General features: G+C 38.3%; 1 protein-coding gene across 3 annotated transcripts in view; it reads left to right on the plus strand.

Moving 5' to 3' along the window:
- Nucleotides 1-20523, plus strand: part of SEMA5A (semaphorin 5A) — a 353963-nt gene that overhangs the window by 112369 nt on the left and 221071 nt on the right. For all 3 annotated transcript variants that reach the window (XM_040587086.1, XM_040587084.1, XM_040587085.1), the window contains exon 4: nt 18230-18329. In XM_040587086.1, coding sequence (XP_040443020.1) covers nt 18230-18329 — 100 coding nt within the window. The remainder of the gene's footprint in view (nt 1-18229; nt 18330-20523) is intronic.

Raw genomic sequence — 20523 nt, forward strand, 5'->3', positions numbered from 1 at the left:
GAATGCTGCATTAATACCCTATTCTGTAAAGTCATCTTATAATAATAATAGATCCATGAGAGCTAAAGGCTGTGTGGGACGCTAAACATAAACCAAGCCTGAATGGCATTGAGTAGTAGGTACTTTAAAGCTTGTAAACTCTGTAAACTAACTTTACAGAGACATCAACTCTTTTGTTTTATTTATAACTGACTAAAGCCTTTTTTTGTAGTTTCTGCTATGCCAAAATAGCAATGTACTTACTTGATTTGTCTTCCATTGAGAGGCACGGTAGACTGAGTATAAACTATTAAATAAAACAAATGGAGTGAGAGTTTGGTGTAGCGTATGGATGAACATCTGCAAAAAACCTAATAAAAAGTAAAAGTAGTCCCCAGGAGTTGTCACGGTGAAATATGGAAAGGGAGTGTATCTCCTGAAAGAGCTTGCTTACTTTCCTGCTGCCCATCAAAAATTGCTCGCTTAGGTGATGATCCTGTCAAGCTACCTTTTGTAGAGAGGCATATACTATTTCTATAGCTGATTTTCTGAGCTAAATAGTTTTATCTGAAAGACCGTGATATATCTCCTGATATCAAACAACAAGAATTTTACCTGCTAGTTGAGAACTTTTACTCAAGTACTTTGTTTGCCAGTGGAAGAGGAAAGAGAAGTTGCAGAAGCAGGGAGGATACATGCACTTTCAAAGGATCTTTGACATGGATCTAAAAAAAAGGATCTAAAAATCTCTTTTGTTTTAGATCTCTTATACTCAGTAGTAATAATCACATTGTAAATTGTTTATCTGCATAAATAATATAGGTATGCATAATGCAAATTTCTCTTTCCCAGAAAGAGATCTGAAAATGTTTCAGTTCTAAGTCTATTGTCATAGGTCTTCCTTAGACTGGCATAAGGTACATAAGGTGTCTTCTTTGGAAGCTGGAAATGTCCTTTTCTCATTATTTAAAGTTGGTAGGAACTATCACAGAGATCAGATTTATATAAAAGCAGACCTCTTGGTATGGGATCAATTGACAGGATCAGCTGGGTAGCATGCAGTTCAGTGTTCTGTGTGGTGGGACTAGCTGTGATGATGTATAGTCCCTCATTCTAAGTTCCTTTCTCTTCAAGGAGGAGACTGCCTCCAGATGTGCAAAGATGTGCTATCCTGTTGAAATTCAGACTTAAAAAAAAAAGTTAAAAAATTAAACAAATCTGTCTGCACTTGTAAAGTCTGGTGGAGGTGTTAGAATCAAAAGGTTATAAATCATGCAAGGAAACAAGGTGCAGGTTACAGAATGGACACACAGAGATTCATAGTGTGAGATTATTGGTCTTTGTATTTGTTTCCATACGTTTACAATGTGTAAATAAGTATATTTATGCTGGAAATAACTTAGTTAAGAAAGAAAAAGGGCTGAAACAAGGTGGTCATTAAAGACACAGCCTTACAGTTTTCATTTTTATTACATTTTATTTTATCTGGATATGCTTTCATGTGCATGTAGATATGAAATGTTAGCTCTGTAAAAAGTATTAGGGTTTACTGATGGTCAGCTTCTTTGAATATGCTCTCCCTTAATATAGTAAAGCATTGTGTTTAACCTAAATGATTAGAAAAGTCTGTGGAAACCAAATTTCCTTTGGGTAGGAACAGTGAATCATAGGCAAAGAGTGTTTAGAAAAATAAGATGCCTATGAGAAATAATAACTGTTTATAAAAGTTGAACTATTCTTACACAAAACCCAAAGCAAACCAGTTGAGTAGTATGTTTTCTTAAAATATTTCCATAGGTTTCAAAGCAGTTAGCCACCCGCTTTACAGAACCTCTGTGGTAGCTCTCTGCAGAGCTGATATTTTATTAGATTTAACAAAAAAATAAAAAGTGTGAAGGTAGTTACAGTGGCACCTTGTTTCCACCCCCCACATTTGCTGAACTTTGAAACTGTCACATCTCTCAAATCTTGCACATTCGTCTGCAGGCAGACCCCATCCATGAGGTAGAACTGAGGGGGCCATGCTAACTGCTTAGTGGTGTGTGAGTAAGCTGGAAAAAAATTGACCCAACTCCAATTTCAAGTGTGAAGTTATAAGTATTGACTGTCCTGCAGTTTACCTTATTGATGTTGATGGTACAGCTGAGATCATCTGGTCTGGGGCAAATCTTATTCTTTTTATGCTCCCGTAATCAAAATTTAAGGTTGTGCTGTCCCAACAAAAAAGTACCAGTTGACATAATTTTAGAAGCTGTATTTAGTGATGTTTTAAATACATGCTGTGCTGTAAAGAAGTTATCTGTTGAATAAACACGCTCAAAAATAACATGCCTCAATCCATAGAAGAAATGAACATAAACCCTTCATTTCTGCTTGAGGTTAACCAGAAAAGAAAAAAGGCACAGTTATTTTTTGATTCCTTGGTTTGGGAATCCTAAGAAATACGTTTTCTTAACCTTGTTGTCTAACCACCACAGAATTCCCTCACTTGAATTTTGTCTAAGTAATACAGACTCAGTACATAGCTCTGCTCTTTTTATCATGTGGTTTGTATGTGGAGTGCGTGCACGTAACATCTGCCAAGAGGAAATAACCTGTGGGCTGAATGAAGAAGGATACATGGTGTGTAAACTTGTTTTTGTTTGGACTCTCTTCTCTTTCCCCTAATCTTGTTACAAGCTACTGTTTAAACTAGTGGTCTGCTAAGTTGCTTAGTCTTTATTGCTTTGTCGTTTTCTTCCCACTGGATTTCAAAAATACACTTTAAAGACCTCCTGCCAGCTTCAGCAATGGGATTGAGGTGTACTGCTTTCCATCCCCTATCTTCTTTTGGGTTTTTCTTTAAATAAAGATGATTCATCAGTGAAGAAAAGTTGCTAGAAATTGCAACTTTGGTTTGTGTAGACGATAGGACTATGAGATTGCTTGCACTACACTGCCAAGAACCAGCCCCTTGTAAAGAGGAAAAGAATTCCTCCACCAGTTGCATGTTTTTTTGTACCAAATCAGATTTGCCTTTACTTTTGTATAGGAGACTAAGCACCTGCTGGGAAATGGCAACTGTCAACTGCTTACTGTTAATGGGAAAAATTCTCACTTTGGAGATTGAAGGATACTATCCCCTTACTCTTTCCTTGAGTCACCCAGTATCTTTGGAGTGCATTCCCATGAAAAACAGGGTATGGGAGGGACTGAAGTTTCTAAGCAAAGGACCTGCATGGTGGCTACCCCTTTTTTTTTTTTTTTTTTTTTTTTTTTTTTTTTTTTTTAGTTTGATTGTTTTTGCAGAACTGATCATGTTTTAAAGCAAGATTGTTTTTGCAGAACTGATCATGTTTTAAAGCAAGCATGAATTTACAGTTCTTTTGGCATTCCAACCAAGTGCTGGACCATCATAGAATGTTAATAATTTTAATGATTTTCTGGTAACTGAAAATCAGCAGTGGCTGCAATGGCTAGTAAGCTTCACAGGCATGTCCTATGAACCTTTCCATACTCATTTTCCATGGCTGATTTCTTCCTTGTTGCTCTAATGTGGAAGTCTGGAGCATGTGAAATTTCCTGGTTGTTAACGAAGCAGTAGAAAGAGAGAGGCTTCTGCCACATTCCAGTAGTTGTACAAAGCAGGCAGATGGAATTAAAATCTGGGGGTTTTTTGTTCTTTTTTGTTTTCTTCTTCTTCAAAGGAGATGTATTTTTAATGGAGATGGGCATTTTTACTGAAAGTTTGTAAAACATCTGAACTGGAATATGTTAAACAAACATATTTGCAATCAAATAATAGAGATGCTAAGCAGCTGAAATTTTATCATCTTCTAGAAGGTTTGGTGTATTTAAAGATTAGAGGAAGCATAATATTGCTTTTATGTTTCTCCCCCACCCCCAACAGTATTTTAATTTTTTATTAAGATATTTAAGGTATACTCTGTCCCTTCTTTTGATGGCTGTCAGTGTGACTATTCTGCTGAACGACCCCTTGGAAAGAGCATTAATGAAGCATATCCATTGTTTCTAAATCATCTGGCACCATTTAAATTAGGTGTTGCTGAAGCTTTAAGTTCTCTATGCATACCTCCATATGCTGATTCATGTGAATTCGGTGGTTCTCCTTTTCAAAGGACTGCAATGTAACATGTCCAAAGCTAACAAGTGTTGACTGAAGAGGAAAAGTGTGTTTATGGCTTGTTAGCATTGCATGCTAAAGAACTGAGAGTTGGCCCTTTTTACCTTGCCTTGGTGTAACCTATTTGTGCCCAGCTCTTCATGGAGCTCATGGCTGCAGTCATCACGGCCCAGCAGAATGCAGCTGTCCTCTGTGGAGTGGGGCGGCCCTGCTGGCTCCATCCATGGCAAGGGTGCCACACCACCTGCCTGGCCTCTCGCAGCAGCAGCATGGCTCTGTGTTTCACAAGAAACATCCTTAATTCAGTTCTTGTTGCTTACTTTTCCTGAAGTAACCTAGACCGCTAGTTAATGAAAGATGGTGACAACTGCAATTACTGATCCTGGGTAGCTCTGTTTTCATACTTGGTAGTGACAAAATTTCTGGAAAGACTCATTCCAGTGGTCTTCCCTTCGAGGTTCTGTGCAGCATTTAATTGCACTCACTTGATGGCACCTTCTGCCCTCACTGCCTGTCAGTAAATGTCACCTTCTGCTGAGAAGAATGGGCTGATGCCTACCGCATCAGCTGAGAGATCTGACTCACCCTTGGGCCTTGCCTGGATCTCTGTGATTGCCTGGAATCCTAAAGGTTTGGAGGAAAATTTTTAAATTTTCCTTTTACCCCTTGATTTCTTGAATAAACTTCCAGAGATACTCGTGTTTATTTGACAGAATGGGTGGAAGGAGAGAAGTGCAGTCAGTGCTTCTTCAAAGTGATTTTTTTCACATGCTTTCTTTCCTGCCTCATTTCTGTGGCGCTGCTTGTTTGCTATTGATAAGCTTATAGGATGATGAATAGCAGCTGCTTTTGTTTGCGTGGCTGAACATGGTAGATACTTGTTACAAGGCAATTTGTCACATTCAGGTGAGACCATGCTTTGACTTGTCATAAGCTTGTCTTTCCATTTACAGTGCTCACTTCAGGTTTTGTTTTGAAGGTTTTATGGACAAAGAAATGTGGTTCTTCTCTACCATTTCTGAGAATTAAGAGCTCACCATTTTACAACTGCTCTACAGTAAATCGACTAAAGTAGTTGTTAATAATGATGAGTACCTGGAGTTTGACAGTGCCCTTTAGAACAAAAATAATTTCTACAAAGAGGAGTGCTACTCTGCTGTTTGTGGTTTTTCCTTTTATTTTTCTTGCTTGTCACGTTCTTTTTTTGGCTTGGGGGCATCTTTTTGTTTTTTTGCAGTGAGGGAGTGGGAAGGGTGGGGAGCATGTTCCACTTTGAAGTCCTGGCTCCAAGCTCTTACCCAAGATTAGTGTCAGGCTTTACCCTGTATGCCCTTTGTGTTATAGTATGACTTGTTTTGTTGGTCATTGTGTGTTATGCAAGAAGTATCTTCAGTAAAGAAAAACATTTTATGAGCCTTAGTTTTGGGCAGAATTGATAGAATCAAGAGATTGTATTATGCTAAATGATGTAAATAAAGAAGTTTACTATGTTCATATGCTACCATAAATAAGAATATGTCATTGCACAATGGTCAGCTCTAGAAACAAGGTCTTGCTAACTGAAACATAGATATTTCCCACAAAAAAGGCATGGCATCGTTATAACTGTTTATAGGCATTTGGCTTTATGCTTCTGTTGCTTTCTCTCTCTCTCTCTCTCTCTCTCTTCATATATATATTTATATCAGCTTTCTTTACAAAACTCCATGTTGAGATCAAATACAGTTTTCCCATAACCATACAAACACAATTTCCTTCAAAATTCATTCTGTGTCCTGTCACCAAAGCCAGCATGTAACTGTTAAAATGTGAAAGGTTAAGTCCTCTAAAGAGAGGGCATGACTAAGGATGTCAAGTGTGTTACGCAGTCAGCCCGTCCCTCTGCATCACGTTTGGGAAGACAGGCAGCAGCAGCACAAGGGCCAGAGCTGGAACTGGAAGGGGGAGCTGTGCTTACTGGGAAGAGCATGTGGGCTCTGTGCTGGTTGAGGTGTGTAGTTTACTGGTTTTTGACTGGCTGAGCTTCCCCAGGGCAAAATAAATCTTTCACCATTGTGGGGAAAGGCACATGCAGCAAGTAGTGTTTCCACACATCAAAACACAGCTGAGCTTCATGACATAGTTTTCAAAGCTCAGAAAAAGTCCTTATTAGAGTGCTCATCTCTGCCTATCCTGCTGAATGAGTCCCTACACTGAAGTGTGGATCAGCTAACCTACAAGGTGATTTGCAGTGTAAAATGAGTGAAAGTCTTGGTTCATCCTCCTTCATTCACTGATGTTTTTTCTTTCTCCTCAGAATTTTCACACCCTTCTTCCAATTTGATTTTGGATCTCTCATGTTGATTAGCTTTCTGTACTCTTTCCTCTCTCTTTTCTGCTCTTAAATTGTATGTTTCAAGTGTAGACCATTCCATATTTCTAGAGTTTGGATTGAGACTTAATATTAAGACTTGATTGATAACACCACTGCTGTCTACAGCAGACTCCTTATACCTTTTTTTTCTGGCCTGTCTTGAACTAGCAACTGACACAAGAAGGATATTAAAACAGAAGGAACATAAGTCTGGTGCAGGATAATAATTCTTGTGTGTTTCCTGAGGTTTTCTCTCCTGCTTTGTCTTCTCCCCAGTGTGTTCCCATCATTCTTCTGGTCTTTCCCTCTATGGCCTCTAAATCTTACATAACAGTTTTGCCATACATACGCTGTCCTCCAGGCTTCCCTCTCTCTTAAAGCATGTGAACATTTGTTCCTGAGAACAATAAGAAACTTACTGTTTTCTCATTATGGTACTGTAGGTCCAGAACAATCCCTGAATTTTTTTTTAAACTCTCTGGGTCTTTGCTTCAGCACTTTTCATTAGCACTGCACTATGTTTTAATGTTGTATGTATACTTTATTGTGCCTCCTTAGCTGAACATTATCCGGTCTCTAGAGGGTTGGACTAGATGACCTTTAAATGTCCCTTCCAACCCAAACTATTCTATGATTCTACTTTAATTTGTTTCTAATCTGATGACAGGCTTCTGGTCGCCTTTAATCTTAAAACCAATGGATTTGATTTGTGTGGTTTTGGTTTTGTTGTTGTTTCATTTTTAACTCTGCAGTTTCTATGTTTTATTGTCTCTGGCCTGGATGCCTCCTGCTTTGCCTGGATATATGTGTATGTTTATATGTAAGAATCTTGAGTTGAAGTGATACAACCTGTAAACCATTCCATCCCATGTAGCCTGCTAGAATAAATTGGAATAAATACAGTGATTCCTCAATTCTCCTTGCTTTCTGTCTAAGCTCCTTAAGCTAATGCATGGTAAGCCATATACAGAAGACTCATCCTAGCTGTGAAATGCAGTGGAGGTGACTCCTTGGTTGCCCTTACAAGCACGACACTTGAAATCTGTCTTGTCGTTCTCCAGGTGCTCCCCTCTGGAAATCCTTTGTAACGTTTGTTTTCTCCTCTAAACATCTGCTGTCCCTGAGCTCTTAGGTGTTGTACAGCGAGGTGTATGCACAATTCAACAGGAGCCGGGTTGCTAAATCTGCTTCTGACAGCTCCAAGAAAACAAAGTTTAATGATTACTAGGAGGACAGCAGTCTCCCACAGCTCAGAGAGCAGAGAATCTAAACAGCAAGAGGGCAGGTGGTAATCCCTACTGTGTTTCTACAGCAGTGGGGTTTAGTTTATGTCAAGATGATGTAATTCAGGCTGATCTTTAGGAATATTCCATTACAAAACCCCAGAACTGAGCCTCCAGAACTCAGATGCTTCAGTTTTAGCTCTACTTCTCTCCTTTTTTCCTTAATTCTTATTTGTTTCTTCGTGGTAGTCTGCTGACATGAAATTTTCATGGTTCCTCATTTGAACAATTAGTGAAGATTTGCAGGCCTTTTGCTTTAAAGCAGACCAGGGTTTGGAAGTCTTGTTTCAACTCTTGGCTTGACAGTCATTTTAAGTCTGTGGTTCAAAATATGGTGTGGAAGATCAGGCAACTGAAATTTTTTAAGCACAGCTTTTGACAACATAACTGTTGTTAAGCATACTTAGTTTTTTGTTTTTTTTTTTTTTTTTGATACAATGCTATCCTCAAATGACTGATACTGTATAATTTAAAATTATTGTAACATCAGGTACACCGTGTTTGAGTCAAGGTTTTGTTTCCTTACAAGTGTGAAGAATATGGTTAATGAGATCTCTTCCAGCTGGCTAGTGTAACTTTGTGAAGTAGGTTTTATTTTTTTTTCTCCTTCCCCACCCCCCACCCCCCGGCCCCTCAAATGGTCCGGGGCTCTACTTTCATGCTGTTTCTGTGTATGAGAGAAAGAAAATTCAAAGGGGCTGTAATTGTATATCGTGGCTGATACCTTGTCACTACATAATTTCTGTAGAACTTGCAAGTGGTTCTGAGTGTATAAAAACTGTGCTCGTAGTGCTGAAACTGCTTTCATCTAGGCGGGGGTTCAGTCTTTTTTCCCTTACGCCTTCTTGTATTTGTATGCAATGTGTGTGTTTGAACAATGAAGCATAAACAATTCAAAAGTCTTGTTCAGAAAAATAAGAAATAAGTAGTCATTGCAGCAGATGTTACTGTCTCTTCCCTGAGGGCACAGACAGTCAGAACCCAAATTCCCTTTAATTATCCCAGTAATAGACATATGCACACACATAAGAATGCAGAAATACGTACTTCTAGCTGGGGAAGCTCTGGCAGGACAATGAAAACAGGAATGCAGGCTGGATTTTAGACCCTAAGACTGGAGGTTAGAGCGGATTGTAAAAGCAGGTCAGGGAACCAGGGCAGGGCGATTGCTGTGACTGCGCCCACCGTGCCTGTAGGGCGGGAGGCACATGGCAGAGGCGGTGACTTTGTGCCTCATGAGTGAATCAATGAAAGGTGTGAGGAGTCAGGCAGAAAGACGTAAACTTACAGTCGGCCTAAGAAAGAACTCATTTAAGATCAAGAAACACATACTTTTAGGTTAGGGTTAGGGTAAGTATGGTTTCTTTTTTTGTTATCCCCGTTAATAATAAATAAACTACTTCTAGCCCTGCCTCATTACCTCCAAAATTGTTCTGAAGCTGTAGAAGTTGTTTAAAAAATGAAGGCCCAGTAAGCAAGTGGTGAACCTTCTGGAAAATGTCAAGAGGTTTATGGTCTTGGGATCTGTTTTATTAGGGATGATTTAAAGTGCAGGGGAACTCAGGGAGCTGGCAGAGCTTCTAGATAAGGCTAGGGCTACGTATTTGTTCCTTGGCATCTGCAGTTCTCTTTGTAAGGAAAGGCAAGCTTCAGAACTGTGTTGTGTTGGATAGTAGAAGGCAGGCAACTGCCTTGGTTGTGATCTAAAGAGACTTCCAGAATATTAGATCTTGAAAGGGAGCTGTAGTTTTGAGATTGGTTTTGTCTTTTTGTTGTGTTTGGTGTTTCCTGCCCCCACCCTCCCTATAAGCAAAGACGAGCTCTGAGCTGCAGATGGAAATCTGATGCGTTTTTATGTTTCCAAAGGGGAACCAAATGTAGTGCGGCAAGACTTAAAAGGGGAATCTTTTACTTTGTGGTCGCTGATTTAATCATGCTGGGCAAAGTTTTGTAACTCTTTTATAGAGGATTACATTGTATTAGCTAACCCTGCCTAAACAACTGTTTTTATTTTTTTCCTTGGTGGGAAGAAATGATTTTTTATTTTCTTATATCTTTCTGAATCCTGATTTTAGAAACTGTACAGTTCTTTGTCTAATTACCACAATGCCTATATTTTTCAATGTATTATCTGGATGAAAAAAAAATCTTAATTTTTATAAGAAATATTTTTTAATTTTCAATTTTATTAAAAGTTAGGGATTAGCTACTATAAATAGATATTCTTTTGTCTCCAAGTTATGATGTCCACATGGTTTTAATTCTGGATTACTAAAATTATCAGTGTACGCAGCCACGGAATAAATATGTTCTGTATGGTGAGGGCTACCTGCAGTGTCTTTTTCATTAAAATGCAATACTGTGTAATGTAACAGACCTATCTGTCCTAATCCTTTCATTTTACAGAGAAGCATGAAATGGTGTCATCTGATGCCATCTTTTTGTTGTTGAACTATTACTTTTTTCTGCATATGTTGTGTTCAGTCTGCTTCTGGTGTACTCCATTTGGATTATTAGAGCCTTCTGCTAGCAAAGACTGTTAGATCTGTTACATCCATGACCCTCCTTATCCCTGACATCTGGATGTTTGTACCATATATTTGAAAAAGTGGACATGCCAACTACATTCTAATCTCAGTAACAGGTGGAAGAGGAATTTCACTGGGACATTGGGCTGGGATTGACATGGTTTTTTGATTGTGGTCTTTCTTTTGTTTTGTTGGGTCTTTTTTAGAACAGATTTGTCTCTTTCTGTAAAGTTTTAATGTTAGAGAGTTGTTTTTTTCTTGTTTGTCCATTTGACTAAGGTTCTTTATGTAGTAGTTTGTCCTTCTTGGTATACTAAAAATTGCAGAAAAGGCACTTCCTGGTCTCTTAATTCATCCTGGTGAAGTATATATGTGCTTGGCATCTGAGGGTCAGATTACTTGGATATGTTCTTGCTTCTTGTACATAACTTCAACTCTGGAACTAAGATGCAATGGCAGTATTACCTTTAAGCTCTGCTATTGTAGGTATCATTAATAATTATTTTCTCTGCCTCTGAAACACATGCTAAAGAAGGACAGCATTAGGAGACAAGTAGAAAGGGTTAATGAATGCCCAGAGTGTTGACCTAAAGCTGTAATTACATTGAGTACTCCTGGCTTTTCATCCTACAGGGAGTCTGCATGCACAGCCTAGGCAACAGACACTCTGAGGCATTTCCCTGTGGACTTTTCCCCAAACCTCCCGTGGAAGAAAGCTCTGCAGCACAGGCAAGACATAGTCACCTTAGTGATACAGTTCTGCAAGACAACCTGCCTAAGCAGGGAGGATGATAAAGTTAAGGAGGTATATATGGTCCTGGAAGCAGATCTTCCAACATACCATTGCATATAGAAAACATATGTCTGGAATTACAGGTTTTGGAAAAGCAGCCTGTAACAGACAGGCCTTCTCTACTTTGCACTGAACTGCTGTCTTTAAAGTGTTCAGCTTCTGCTGTGGGCCTTATGGAAGAATAGCAAGTAGCAGGGAAGGTGTTCATGCTCAGATTCTGAGAGGAGTATAATTAAGATACTGTTTTAGCTGGGGTACTGCTAACTCCTAGAATGAGTCTTTTCTCTAAGAGAAATGGAAAAATATTTGCTGTGCTTACTATATTAGAGTGTTTTGGCTTATGATTTGCTTGTCTTGTCTTTGCTTGTCTTTCTCAAAAGAAATAGCACTTTTACTTCATGGTTAAGGCATCCCACAGGAACATACCCATTGGGAAAGCCCATTCTGGTCTGTTTTGCAGCAGTGCTAGACTAGGGTAGAGGAAGAATTTGGTCCAAAGTACAAATATGTAAAGAATGACTTTGCAAATATGTAAAAAATAACTTGCATTTGTATGGGTTTAAACACTATGTACCAGAAGTAGTACCACCATGGCTGTGGTGGAGCTTCACAGTACTGCAATCTATGGAGTACATGAGGTAGCTTGTTCAGGTGTAGCGTAGGTTTCTCTCCACTACAATGACAACTGGACAAGCCCTGATGCCTGAGCTAGAAATCTGTTTGCAGCTGTGTTTTCAGATGCTCATCTGAGGAAAATGACACCTGTATATATGATGTTTTATAGTATTGCTTACATGTTTGTAACTATAGCTGCTTTCTTCCTGTTATTTACTTATTTTTTTTAAGCCTGATTGATGAATATTATTCAAAACATGGTTGTACATGAATGCTGAGCAAGACATGCCTTCACTAAGTCCTAGAAAAATAAGTTATGTTGTTGATAAACTAAACCTTAGCTTCTTTTGGATGAGCAGGGGTGAATTGTGATTGGTTTCAGGAGTACAGCTGGTTTTTGGCTGAACTGTCATGATAGAGTCCTCTTTTTTTTTTTTTGAACTGTTGGAATAGTATTTGCACGTACTTCTTTTATTCACATCAACTGTGGCACCTTTTTTCCTTTCATCTCCAGTGAGTCGATGACTTCCAGCAAAGGTACACTTAATGCATATCTGTAAGTAGAGAATACAGTGGAAGAGCTAGAAAAGATTGGTGGTTGGAAACTTAAGCAAAAATGTGTAGACAAAAGTGAATCATAAAAGATGCAGCAGGCTCTGGCATGCCAATTTTCTTCTCTTTTTTTCCATACAGAGCAATGCTTATTTGTCTGAAGTTGTTCTGAGTGAATTTATTGTTCATGGATATATTTCTGTTACAGTGAGAATTTTTAAATCAGGACTTAACAGTCACACTGAATTGGTACTAATGGTGCACAGAAATTACTGAAGAAATTCTTGTTTTTCCCAGTCCTAGTTTTAAAATAGTTAGGGACAATGGAGTCCTGAATTGTCACAGCAGAGTGTTACAAGTGCACCTAGCTGTGTCCTTAAAAAGTGAATGTTGGAAATAAATCCCGAATCAGAGAGTGCTGAATGAGTGAACATGTGGATTGCCTCTTGCCAGTCATGGCACCTCGGTTAGCAGATTCCCCTGGGGTTAATGGGGCTGGCACCAGGGCAGCAGGGGTGATGTAACAGTCAGCATGGCACACCACTGTGGAGACTTCTGTCATGTCTCACTGCCTTTGAAGAAGATAGTAATGTAACTTGAGTATCACAGGAAGAGAAGATTTAAGTTAGGCTAAAATCATTATACAGCTTCAGGAAGATGGGGTTTATTGTATCATCCTTACATTAGATACATTTAATTATAAAATAACTGTAGCGTGCAGTAGTATATTCTAATTTTCTTATTATAAGATTAGTGAATTTGTTGTATCGATGCCACTCAGTTGTTGTTGTTATTATTATTATTATTAATAATATCATCATTATTATTATTATCATTATTATTACTACTACTACTATTATTATTTTGGTAACAGAGTTTCTTCAAGAAGGTGGTACTGCACGTATGTTTGCATTAGTGCTCACTGTTTTCAAAAGGGACACCATGGCATGAGGTGTCACATACACATACCATAAACACTACTGAAATTTTTAGTATCTGTGTTATTTTTTAAATGAAATTGGGAGGTTTTTATTGTCTTTTAATTTTTTTATTTACCATTATTCATTTATCACTTCTGAATTCGATTCTAAACATACCACTCTTCCTTATTAGTAATTTCAAAATTTATTTTACCGTTTACTTTAGCTCTGCTTTGAAGGGCTGAATAATCAAACTTAGGTTAGAGGGAACTTCACTGTTTCTTTTAGGAGGAACTGTGGTGCTGAACCCTTGGCAAATCCTTGGGCAATGTAAACCAAACAAGCTACGGCCCGTTGGGCAGACACAAAATGTAAAGTAATAATGAGACAGATTTCTGGACTTCCATTATTTGTGTGAGTATCTAACGTCCTCCTGCCCAGCTTTGATTGTTAACTACCTTTATCTTTAAAGCTGTTTAGGAGACTCCCTTGACCTTTCCTAGGAGCTGAGAGGGCTTTGGTGCGTTTCCCTTCCCATAGGTTTATGAGCCATGGCAAACTTTGTTTCCTATTAAAACTAAGCTATTAAAAAAACCCCACCAAAACACCCCTCCCCCCAAAAAAAACCACCCAAAAACCAAAACCTGAAGCCCACCAGAAAACCCACAGCATGTGATTCGCAGTATTCACGACATGTGAAAGAGAGCTATAGTTTTCTCAGAATCCAGCTCTTTCAATATCCAGCTTTTAGTTCCATGGGAAAATGGAAAATGTGTGTTGTCTTTCTGGAATGTTTTTGAGTTATAAGACCTGCAGTTTTAAGTCCTGTAATAACAATAATAAAAATATTTTTTTGGTAAGGGGAAGTATGTCTTCAATGTACTGAAAGGACCCAGTGTGTGTTGGAGACCAGCTGTTGTCATGACTGTGTGTATACTATGATACAGTTTTCCATGGGCAGCTTTAAGTCTAAGACCAATTCTGCAGAATGATAAACATGCATACTTAGTTTTAATGGGGGGGGGGGGGAAAAAATCCAGGTTGAAGGTGTGTCTGAATAAGTGTTTTCAGTATCAGGCATAAGAAGAGAGGTCAGTAAAGGGCTAGGAATTTTACTGTGCTACACATGAACTGAGGGCAGGGTGGGGAATGCCAGGAAGGGGAGGGTTAGAATTGGAAAGGGGAGAGATGTTGCTGGCTGTCACCTGTGACCAGCAGGCAGTCCGATTAAGTTATGTGTCAGCAGGCCAGCTTAATTAACTTGCACATTTATTTATGGCACTGTTGTAGTGTACAAAATCTATGTGTTGTTTTGTAAAGCTTGGCATGTTGCATCTACGTGAAAACCATCAATAAAGTGAAATTGTTACTGCTTACTACTTTACCATGAGTTTTTAATTTGAAAAAAATTAAAAAATTCTTGACCTTTAACAGCTTGTTAAGCATTTTTGACTCTAAGGAGATAACTTGTAACAGAACTGAAAGGTCTTGTTGCACCTAAGGCTTTTCACCTAGTTTTTTCTGTTTAGATGGAACTCAATCTAATTATTTTGTTGATTTAGTTACATAAATTTGCTGTAGTGTAACTCCAAGCAGAATTTCACCAATAAGCTTTTACTGTTACATTTACATGGATTTTGATAGATTATCTTTTTGGGTTTTTTTTTTTGTTGTTGTTGTTGATGATGGGGTTTTGTTTGTTTTCCATTACAATAGTGTCACAAAATTTTACCTTTATGCCATAAAGGCTTATTCCTGAGTGACACGTGATACCACTGTGACACACAAAAGATACTTTCAGAGTGTTTGCTGAAAAAAACCCAGCTCTAGCTGCCGTATGCTCTTCCTGACCTTATTCCCTCAAGCAAGAACACTGCTGAATGCAAAAAAGACAGAATTAAATAATTTATTTTTTAGAGGGACAGAGGGGAATTTGATTTCAGTGAGATTTTTTAGCAAGTTCTCGTTTTCTTGTTCTCTAGACTGGGCTTGCCTTGCCCTGCCTGGCCCCTACCCCCTTGCTCCAAACCTGGAAATTGTCTCAGTCACCTGCTGCTGTACCTTGAAGCTTTATTGTACCTTGCTGAGACAGCAGGACAAGTGGAAGAGGATTGTGTCTTTGAATTGTGTCTTCTCTGCAGTTTTCTGGCGCCACAATACCCCTGTGTACTGAAATGTCCCTGGCCCAGCCATGCTGTGGGGAGCTACTGCTTTTCTTGTTTTACAAGAGACCAAAGGTCTCATCTGTCCTGTCAAAATATGGAGCTGAAGTAATCCTGTTCTCATCTCCTTGCCTTGTGTCTCTTTCAGAGACTTCTGTTTCCACAGTGGGTCTGACTTTACCTGTGTGCAGATCTCCTGCTGAGCCAGTGGCGTTTTCAGCTCTGCGTATTCACACATAGTAATACAAATTTGAATGTTAATACACTAATAGCCTGAGTTATACTTTGGCTGTTTAGGAGTAGACTTGGGTGTGATTCTGCAAGATTGTACCTCAGAGGCAGAAACCTCTGGGTACAAGCAGAGGCAGAGAGAGCCCAGGGAGCCATGGGTGTCATCTTAAAGAGTAAATTTCCCTGTGAGGCAGCACTTCCCATGGCTTGTGCAATCACATCAAACCACATTTAGTCCTCAGCCAAAGGACTAAACCCATGTTCTGACTTGTCCTTTCAGGCCGTCTTGCAACCCCTGCCCACTGGCTTGTTTGCACGCCCTGCCTGGGTACTCTATTCTGTCTTTAAAGCCCTGATTTCTTTCCACAGGATATTTGTTCTGTGGTTTTATCAGTTATTCATTAGTATTATGATTTTTTTTTAATTTCTGCTACTCTAGAAAATGGCTTTACATCCATTTATGTCCTAGTTACAGTGTTTAATACAAGGAAAAGCAGCCTCTGCATCTTTCAGAACCAAGAGCTGTTGCTGGCTGGGAATGCATGTGTGTATATGTGTGTATTTTTTCTGTGAGTACAATGTGCATGTTCTGTGTCCATGTGGGAAGTGTCTGAGGGAATTTATGGTGATTTTAGATACATTGGCTGTTAAACATAATTTTATTTATCTTTCTTTTTCTCCAGTAAGTGAAATTCTTCAAGACTTAATCTGGATTTCCTTATCTTCATATCCTATGAATTTCTCAATTTTTTAGAACTTTGCAATTGATTGTTTCTTACAAAATGAATGACTGAGAAGTTAAGGTTGCAAAATCGAGTACAAAAAAGTTAAGAAATGTGTATTTTGGCCTTGCCTGTTCAGACTTATATATGTAAATATAAATAGACAACTAAGTCTGTATAAGGCTACACAGACCTATAACATGTATATTCATGTGTGTGTGTTTTTTCTTTCCTCCTATGGAGTCCTGCTAGGTTCTATGCAAAGTATCTGCACTAGTAGCTGATGGCAGCTCTGATCATAGTTATCTAACATGCAGCCCCATCCACTTACCTACACAGGTTTCAGACCCTGATTTGAGAACCTATGCAGTGCAGATGGAATCAACAGTGAATTTAGCTACAGGTTCTGCAGAACATATACAAACTGGCATTACAGTCTGGAAATTGCCCAGATGTGTATAGGCTGTCATTAAAAATTAAGGAGTTAGTTTTCTGACACCCAAGTGATTCTACTGCACGATTCCATCTGTTTTTCCAAAGTATTTGATGCTACAGCTTCTGCACAGTGTGTTTAATGGTTCTCTGCAATGGCTGAACACGTTTTGACACAAAATAACATTTTTCTCCTGGGCCCCTTCCTTAGGAATGGATGACCTACTTGTGCTAAAACTTTAATATTTAAATTAGGAACAAATCATTCTGAAACAGGCACCAGACATGGATTATTTCGACCCAGATATTTGCAAAAGGAAAAATATGCCCATGAGTGAAGAAAGGAGCTTAGAATGGCTGTTGGCAACCTGAGCTGCAACTGGTGACACCAGTATCAAAATGTACACTGTCATGGCACTCTCAGGGGGGTTGGTGTTGACTTTGTACTCTAAATGATCACGACCACTTGTTCACCTTTGGTCTTTTCATTAACTTTTTCACATCTATAGTCTTCAACTAGACAGTTCTACAGCCTGTTATGCCATATGTACATAGACCTCTTCACCTTTCACACATATTCTGGACCACTGCTTTGTGACTACATTAAAAAAAAAAAAAAGCTTCAATATACTGAAAATTGGGAGAGAAACTCTAGACGATGAGGCTCTTGTACAACTGCACTTTTTTGAAATAACCATTGAAATAATTATAGCAATTTTAGGTATTCTGTGTGAAAATTAAAATAAATAATCTGTGTTCTCAGAATATTATATTCATACAAGCTGCACAGTTGTGTATCCAGCTAGTGATATGAACGCAAAAATAACTACTAATGATGCAAATATTTAAGGATTTTGAATGCCATTATTTGTGTGTATTTGAAAAGTTTGAAAGTAGGAATAGATTCATATTCTGAATAGAAGTAGTGGTCCTTGCTGATTTTCAACTACTCACCCACTTGTCTGCCCTGTTTTATGTAGGACTAAATCAGTCCGAGAAAGACAGGTGAAAAAAAAAATGTTTGCTTGAATGTCAAGCATTTTGCTTTTTTTATCTCTCATGCCTCGAACTTTCTTATTGCAAAAATGATGAAAATTCCAATTTTCTTGGTTTTTTTTTCATTGTTTTCCGCTTGATTGGATCCTTTTTTAAAGAACAGAGTAAACAAACCAAGCCCCTAGTCCTCAACTGCTTCTGATGCATATGAAATGATTCTGACTTCACTGGAGTATGTACCAGTGAATTGCAGTTGTACTGTGGTGGTCTCTGTTTTACCCAAGGAAGAAAAAGACATCTGGCTTATAAATCAGACCAAAAATTGAATACTTTCAGTGTGTATTGGGTGACTGCTCTATGTATCTTACAGGCCTGTGGTGTAAATTATATGGCATGATGGTAAAAGTCTCCTATGTTTCCTTAGAGGACCATGTTGAGAGAACTTGCAGCCGCACAAAATCTGCAAATGTAATGTTGGCTACCTGATGCACTACAGTTATGAGATTTACAGTAACAGTTGTATTTCTTGATTGTTTTTAGAAATTGCCCCTTGGTTACATATGTTCAGAGCAGAAGATGCTGTGGACTTCTCACAGTTAACGTTTGACCCAGGACAAAAAGAGCTTATTGCGGGAGCAAGGTGAGAAATCTATTTTCTTTTCACGTTGCTTCAGATTGGATTTTTTTCTTTGTTGATAAGTAATATTGAGTCAAATTCTAACATCAGCTTGCTCTCTTATGATTCCCCTGCCTTCCAGACCCACCAAACTGGGCATTATGTATGTTTATTTCTCTTATTCCTGACCAAAGTTAAAAGGTGGGCTGCCCTGGTATCAAGGATCCTAATAGCTTATGTGATTCTCATTTTTAAGAAGACTGTCCTGGAGTACTCTTAAACTTTGGATGATACAATAGAACAGGCAGATGCTGTATGACAATGTGACAAAAGTTACCATAGCATAAAACTTACGATGATCCTAAATTTAGCTACACAATATGGCTCTTTGTGCTTCTATGATTCTAATAATTATTCAGTACAGCCAGGAATGATCTGTTAAATCAGATTTAATAGTAAAGTTGGTAATAGTCATAATTTTTGCACAGTAAGACAGTACTTTGCAAGCTGTGATCTAGTGACACTGTCTTAGGTGTCAACACTGAAGCACTGACAGTCCTTGAATGTAATTTTTTCTTCTTTTAGAACGTGAAGTATAGTAAAACATTTTGTGTGGCAAAAAATTAAACCATCTACCGTTGTTATTTAAATCTGCCTTCTGATATATTTTACTCTTGAATTAACAAAGTTCTAGTTAATTTTTCTGTTACATTTATCATTGGAATAGATTTCCATTTCCCAATTTGTTTCTTGGTTGAAAGTGAGATTCAGAATACAGTCATAAAATGTGCTGTGAGAATTGCTCCCCCCCCCCCTCCCCGTGTGCCAATAGAAGTTGTTTATCTACAGGGACAAAGTGCAAAGCTTTGTGAGTGTGTAGACACATATATGTTTCTGGCCCACCTTAAGTGGGATATCCTGTGCGCTCATGTTGATTTTTCTATTCTGTAAGCTGCCGAATGAAATGAGGCATGAGGCTGTCATCTGGCACTGTTCTGTAAAGACAGCTAGAGTAAGTCAGAGCTGTCTGAGCCTCTCCTCCATCCCATGAAACTGTGGGTTGGTTGATGCACACTGTACAGATCCCAGTAACTGATGAAAAAAGAAAAACATTCCCTTTCTTCTCTTTTTTTTTTTTTTTTTTTACCTATGTATGGTTCACCTGGGCTCCAAATCTCATAAAGGAATATGCTCATTTAAATTTGTGCTTTTGATTAAGCCTTTTGAATCACTATGGGATCAGCTTTGGATGATTTTGTTAAATAGTCAGTGACTACAAAAAAATGCCAGCTGCTAGTTCTGCCTTTTGTAAAAGAACCAGTACAGTAAAAGGAATAGGATTAATTTGCATTTTCTGTAAGTTGATGGTGCTTCAGAGCTTCGTGTCTCTTGTTCTGGCTAAAATTGCAATCTTAAAAATATTTAGTATTTTTAAAATCACAACAGAAATCTTTGTTTTCCATAGTTCAGTATACCTGGCTGTTGCTGTTCATAGAATTTATTGGATTTTTCCTTTCCTTATTCTGCATTTCCATTCTAAATGCTAAGCTTTTCCACAGAGCTGTTGTGTTTGGTCATGGGCACCTTACTTTCGAATGACTGCAGTTGCCAATGGGTTTCTCTGACTGTACATATTATTGTCATTAGTATGTCCTTTTCACTACACATTTTTCTCCTCAAGCATTGTGCCAAACTACATGGTGTAAGTTATTGTATATCATGGAGTCATAGAATCAGAGACTAACAACCAATTATCAGGGTGCTATAGTCCCAAATCTTACTAATTATCCACCTTTTGCAGGTAGTGCCTGCACCATGTAGAATGTATCTGTTCACTGTGAATATGATGTCAAGTTTTCTACTCATTTGCAGGAGTAGTGTTTGCAGCCTTTCTTAGCTGGCTGTGCTGATTTTTTTTGTTGTTCTTCTTTTTTTTGGTTTTTTTTTTTTTTCCTTCTTAATGCACTGTTTGTAGTTCCCGTTCACCCAGGACCATCTTAGCAGAGCATTAATATTACCATATTTGTGCTGTGGCCTGTGGATAAAATTTTAGTACAAGTTTCTTGCACATCTGTCTTACAGTATTCACATATCTAAAGAGCTTTTAGAAGAATTCACATTCTGTCTTAAGCCACAAATGTGCTCTAATAAAGACAGTGAAAAGAATGCACTGTTGATTCCTCCTCCCTGGTGAAATATCTGTCGATATACAGTTATT

This window comes from Falco naumanni, chromosome 3 (genome assembly GCF_017639655.2).
Source record: "Falco naumanni isolate bFalNau1 chromosome 3, bFalNau1.pat, whole genome shotgun sequence".
Classification (NCBI taxonomy): Eukaryota; Metazoa; Chordata; class Aves; order Falconiformes; family Falconidae; genus Falco; species Falco naumanni.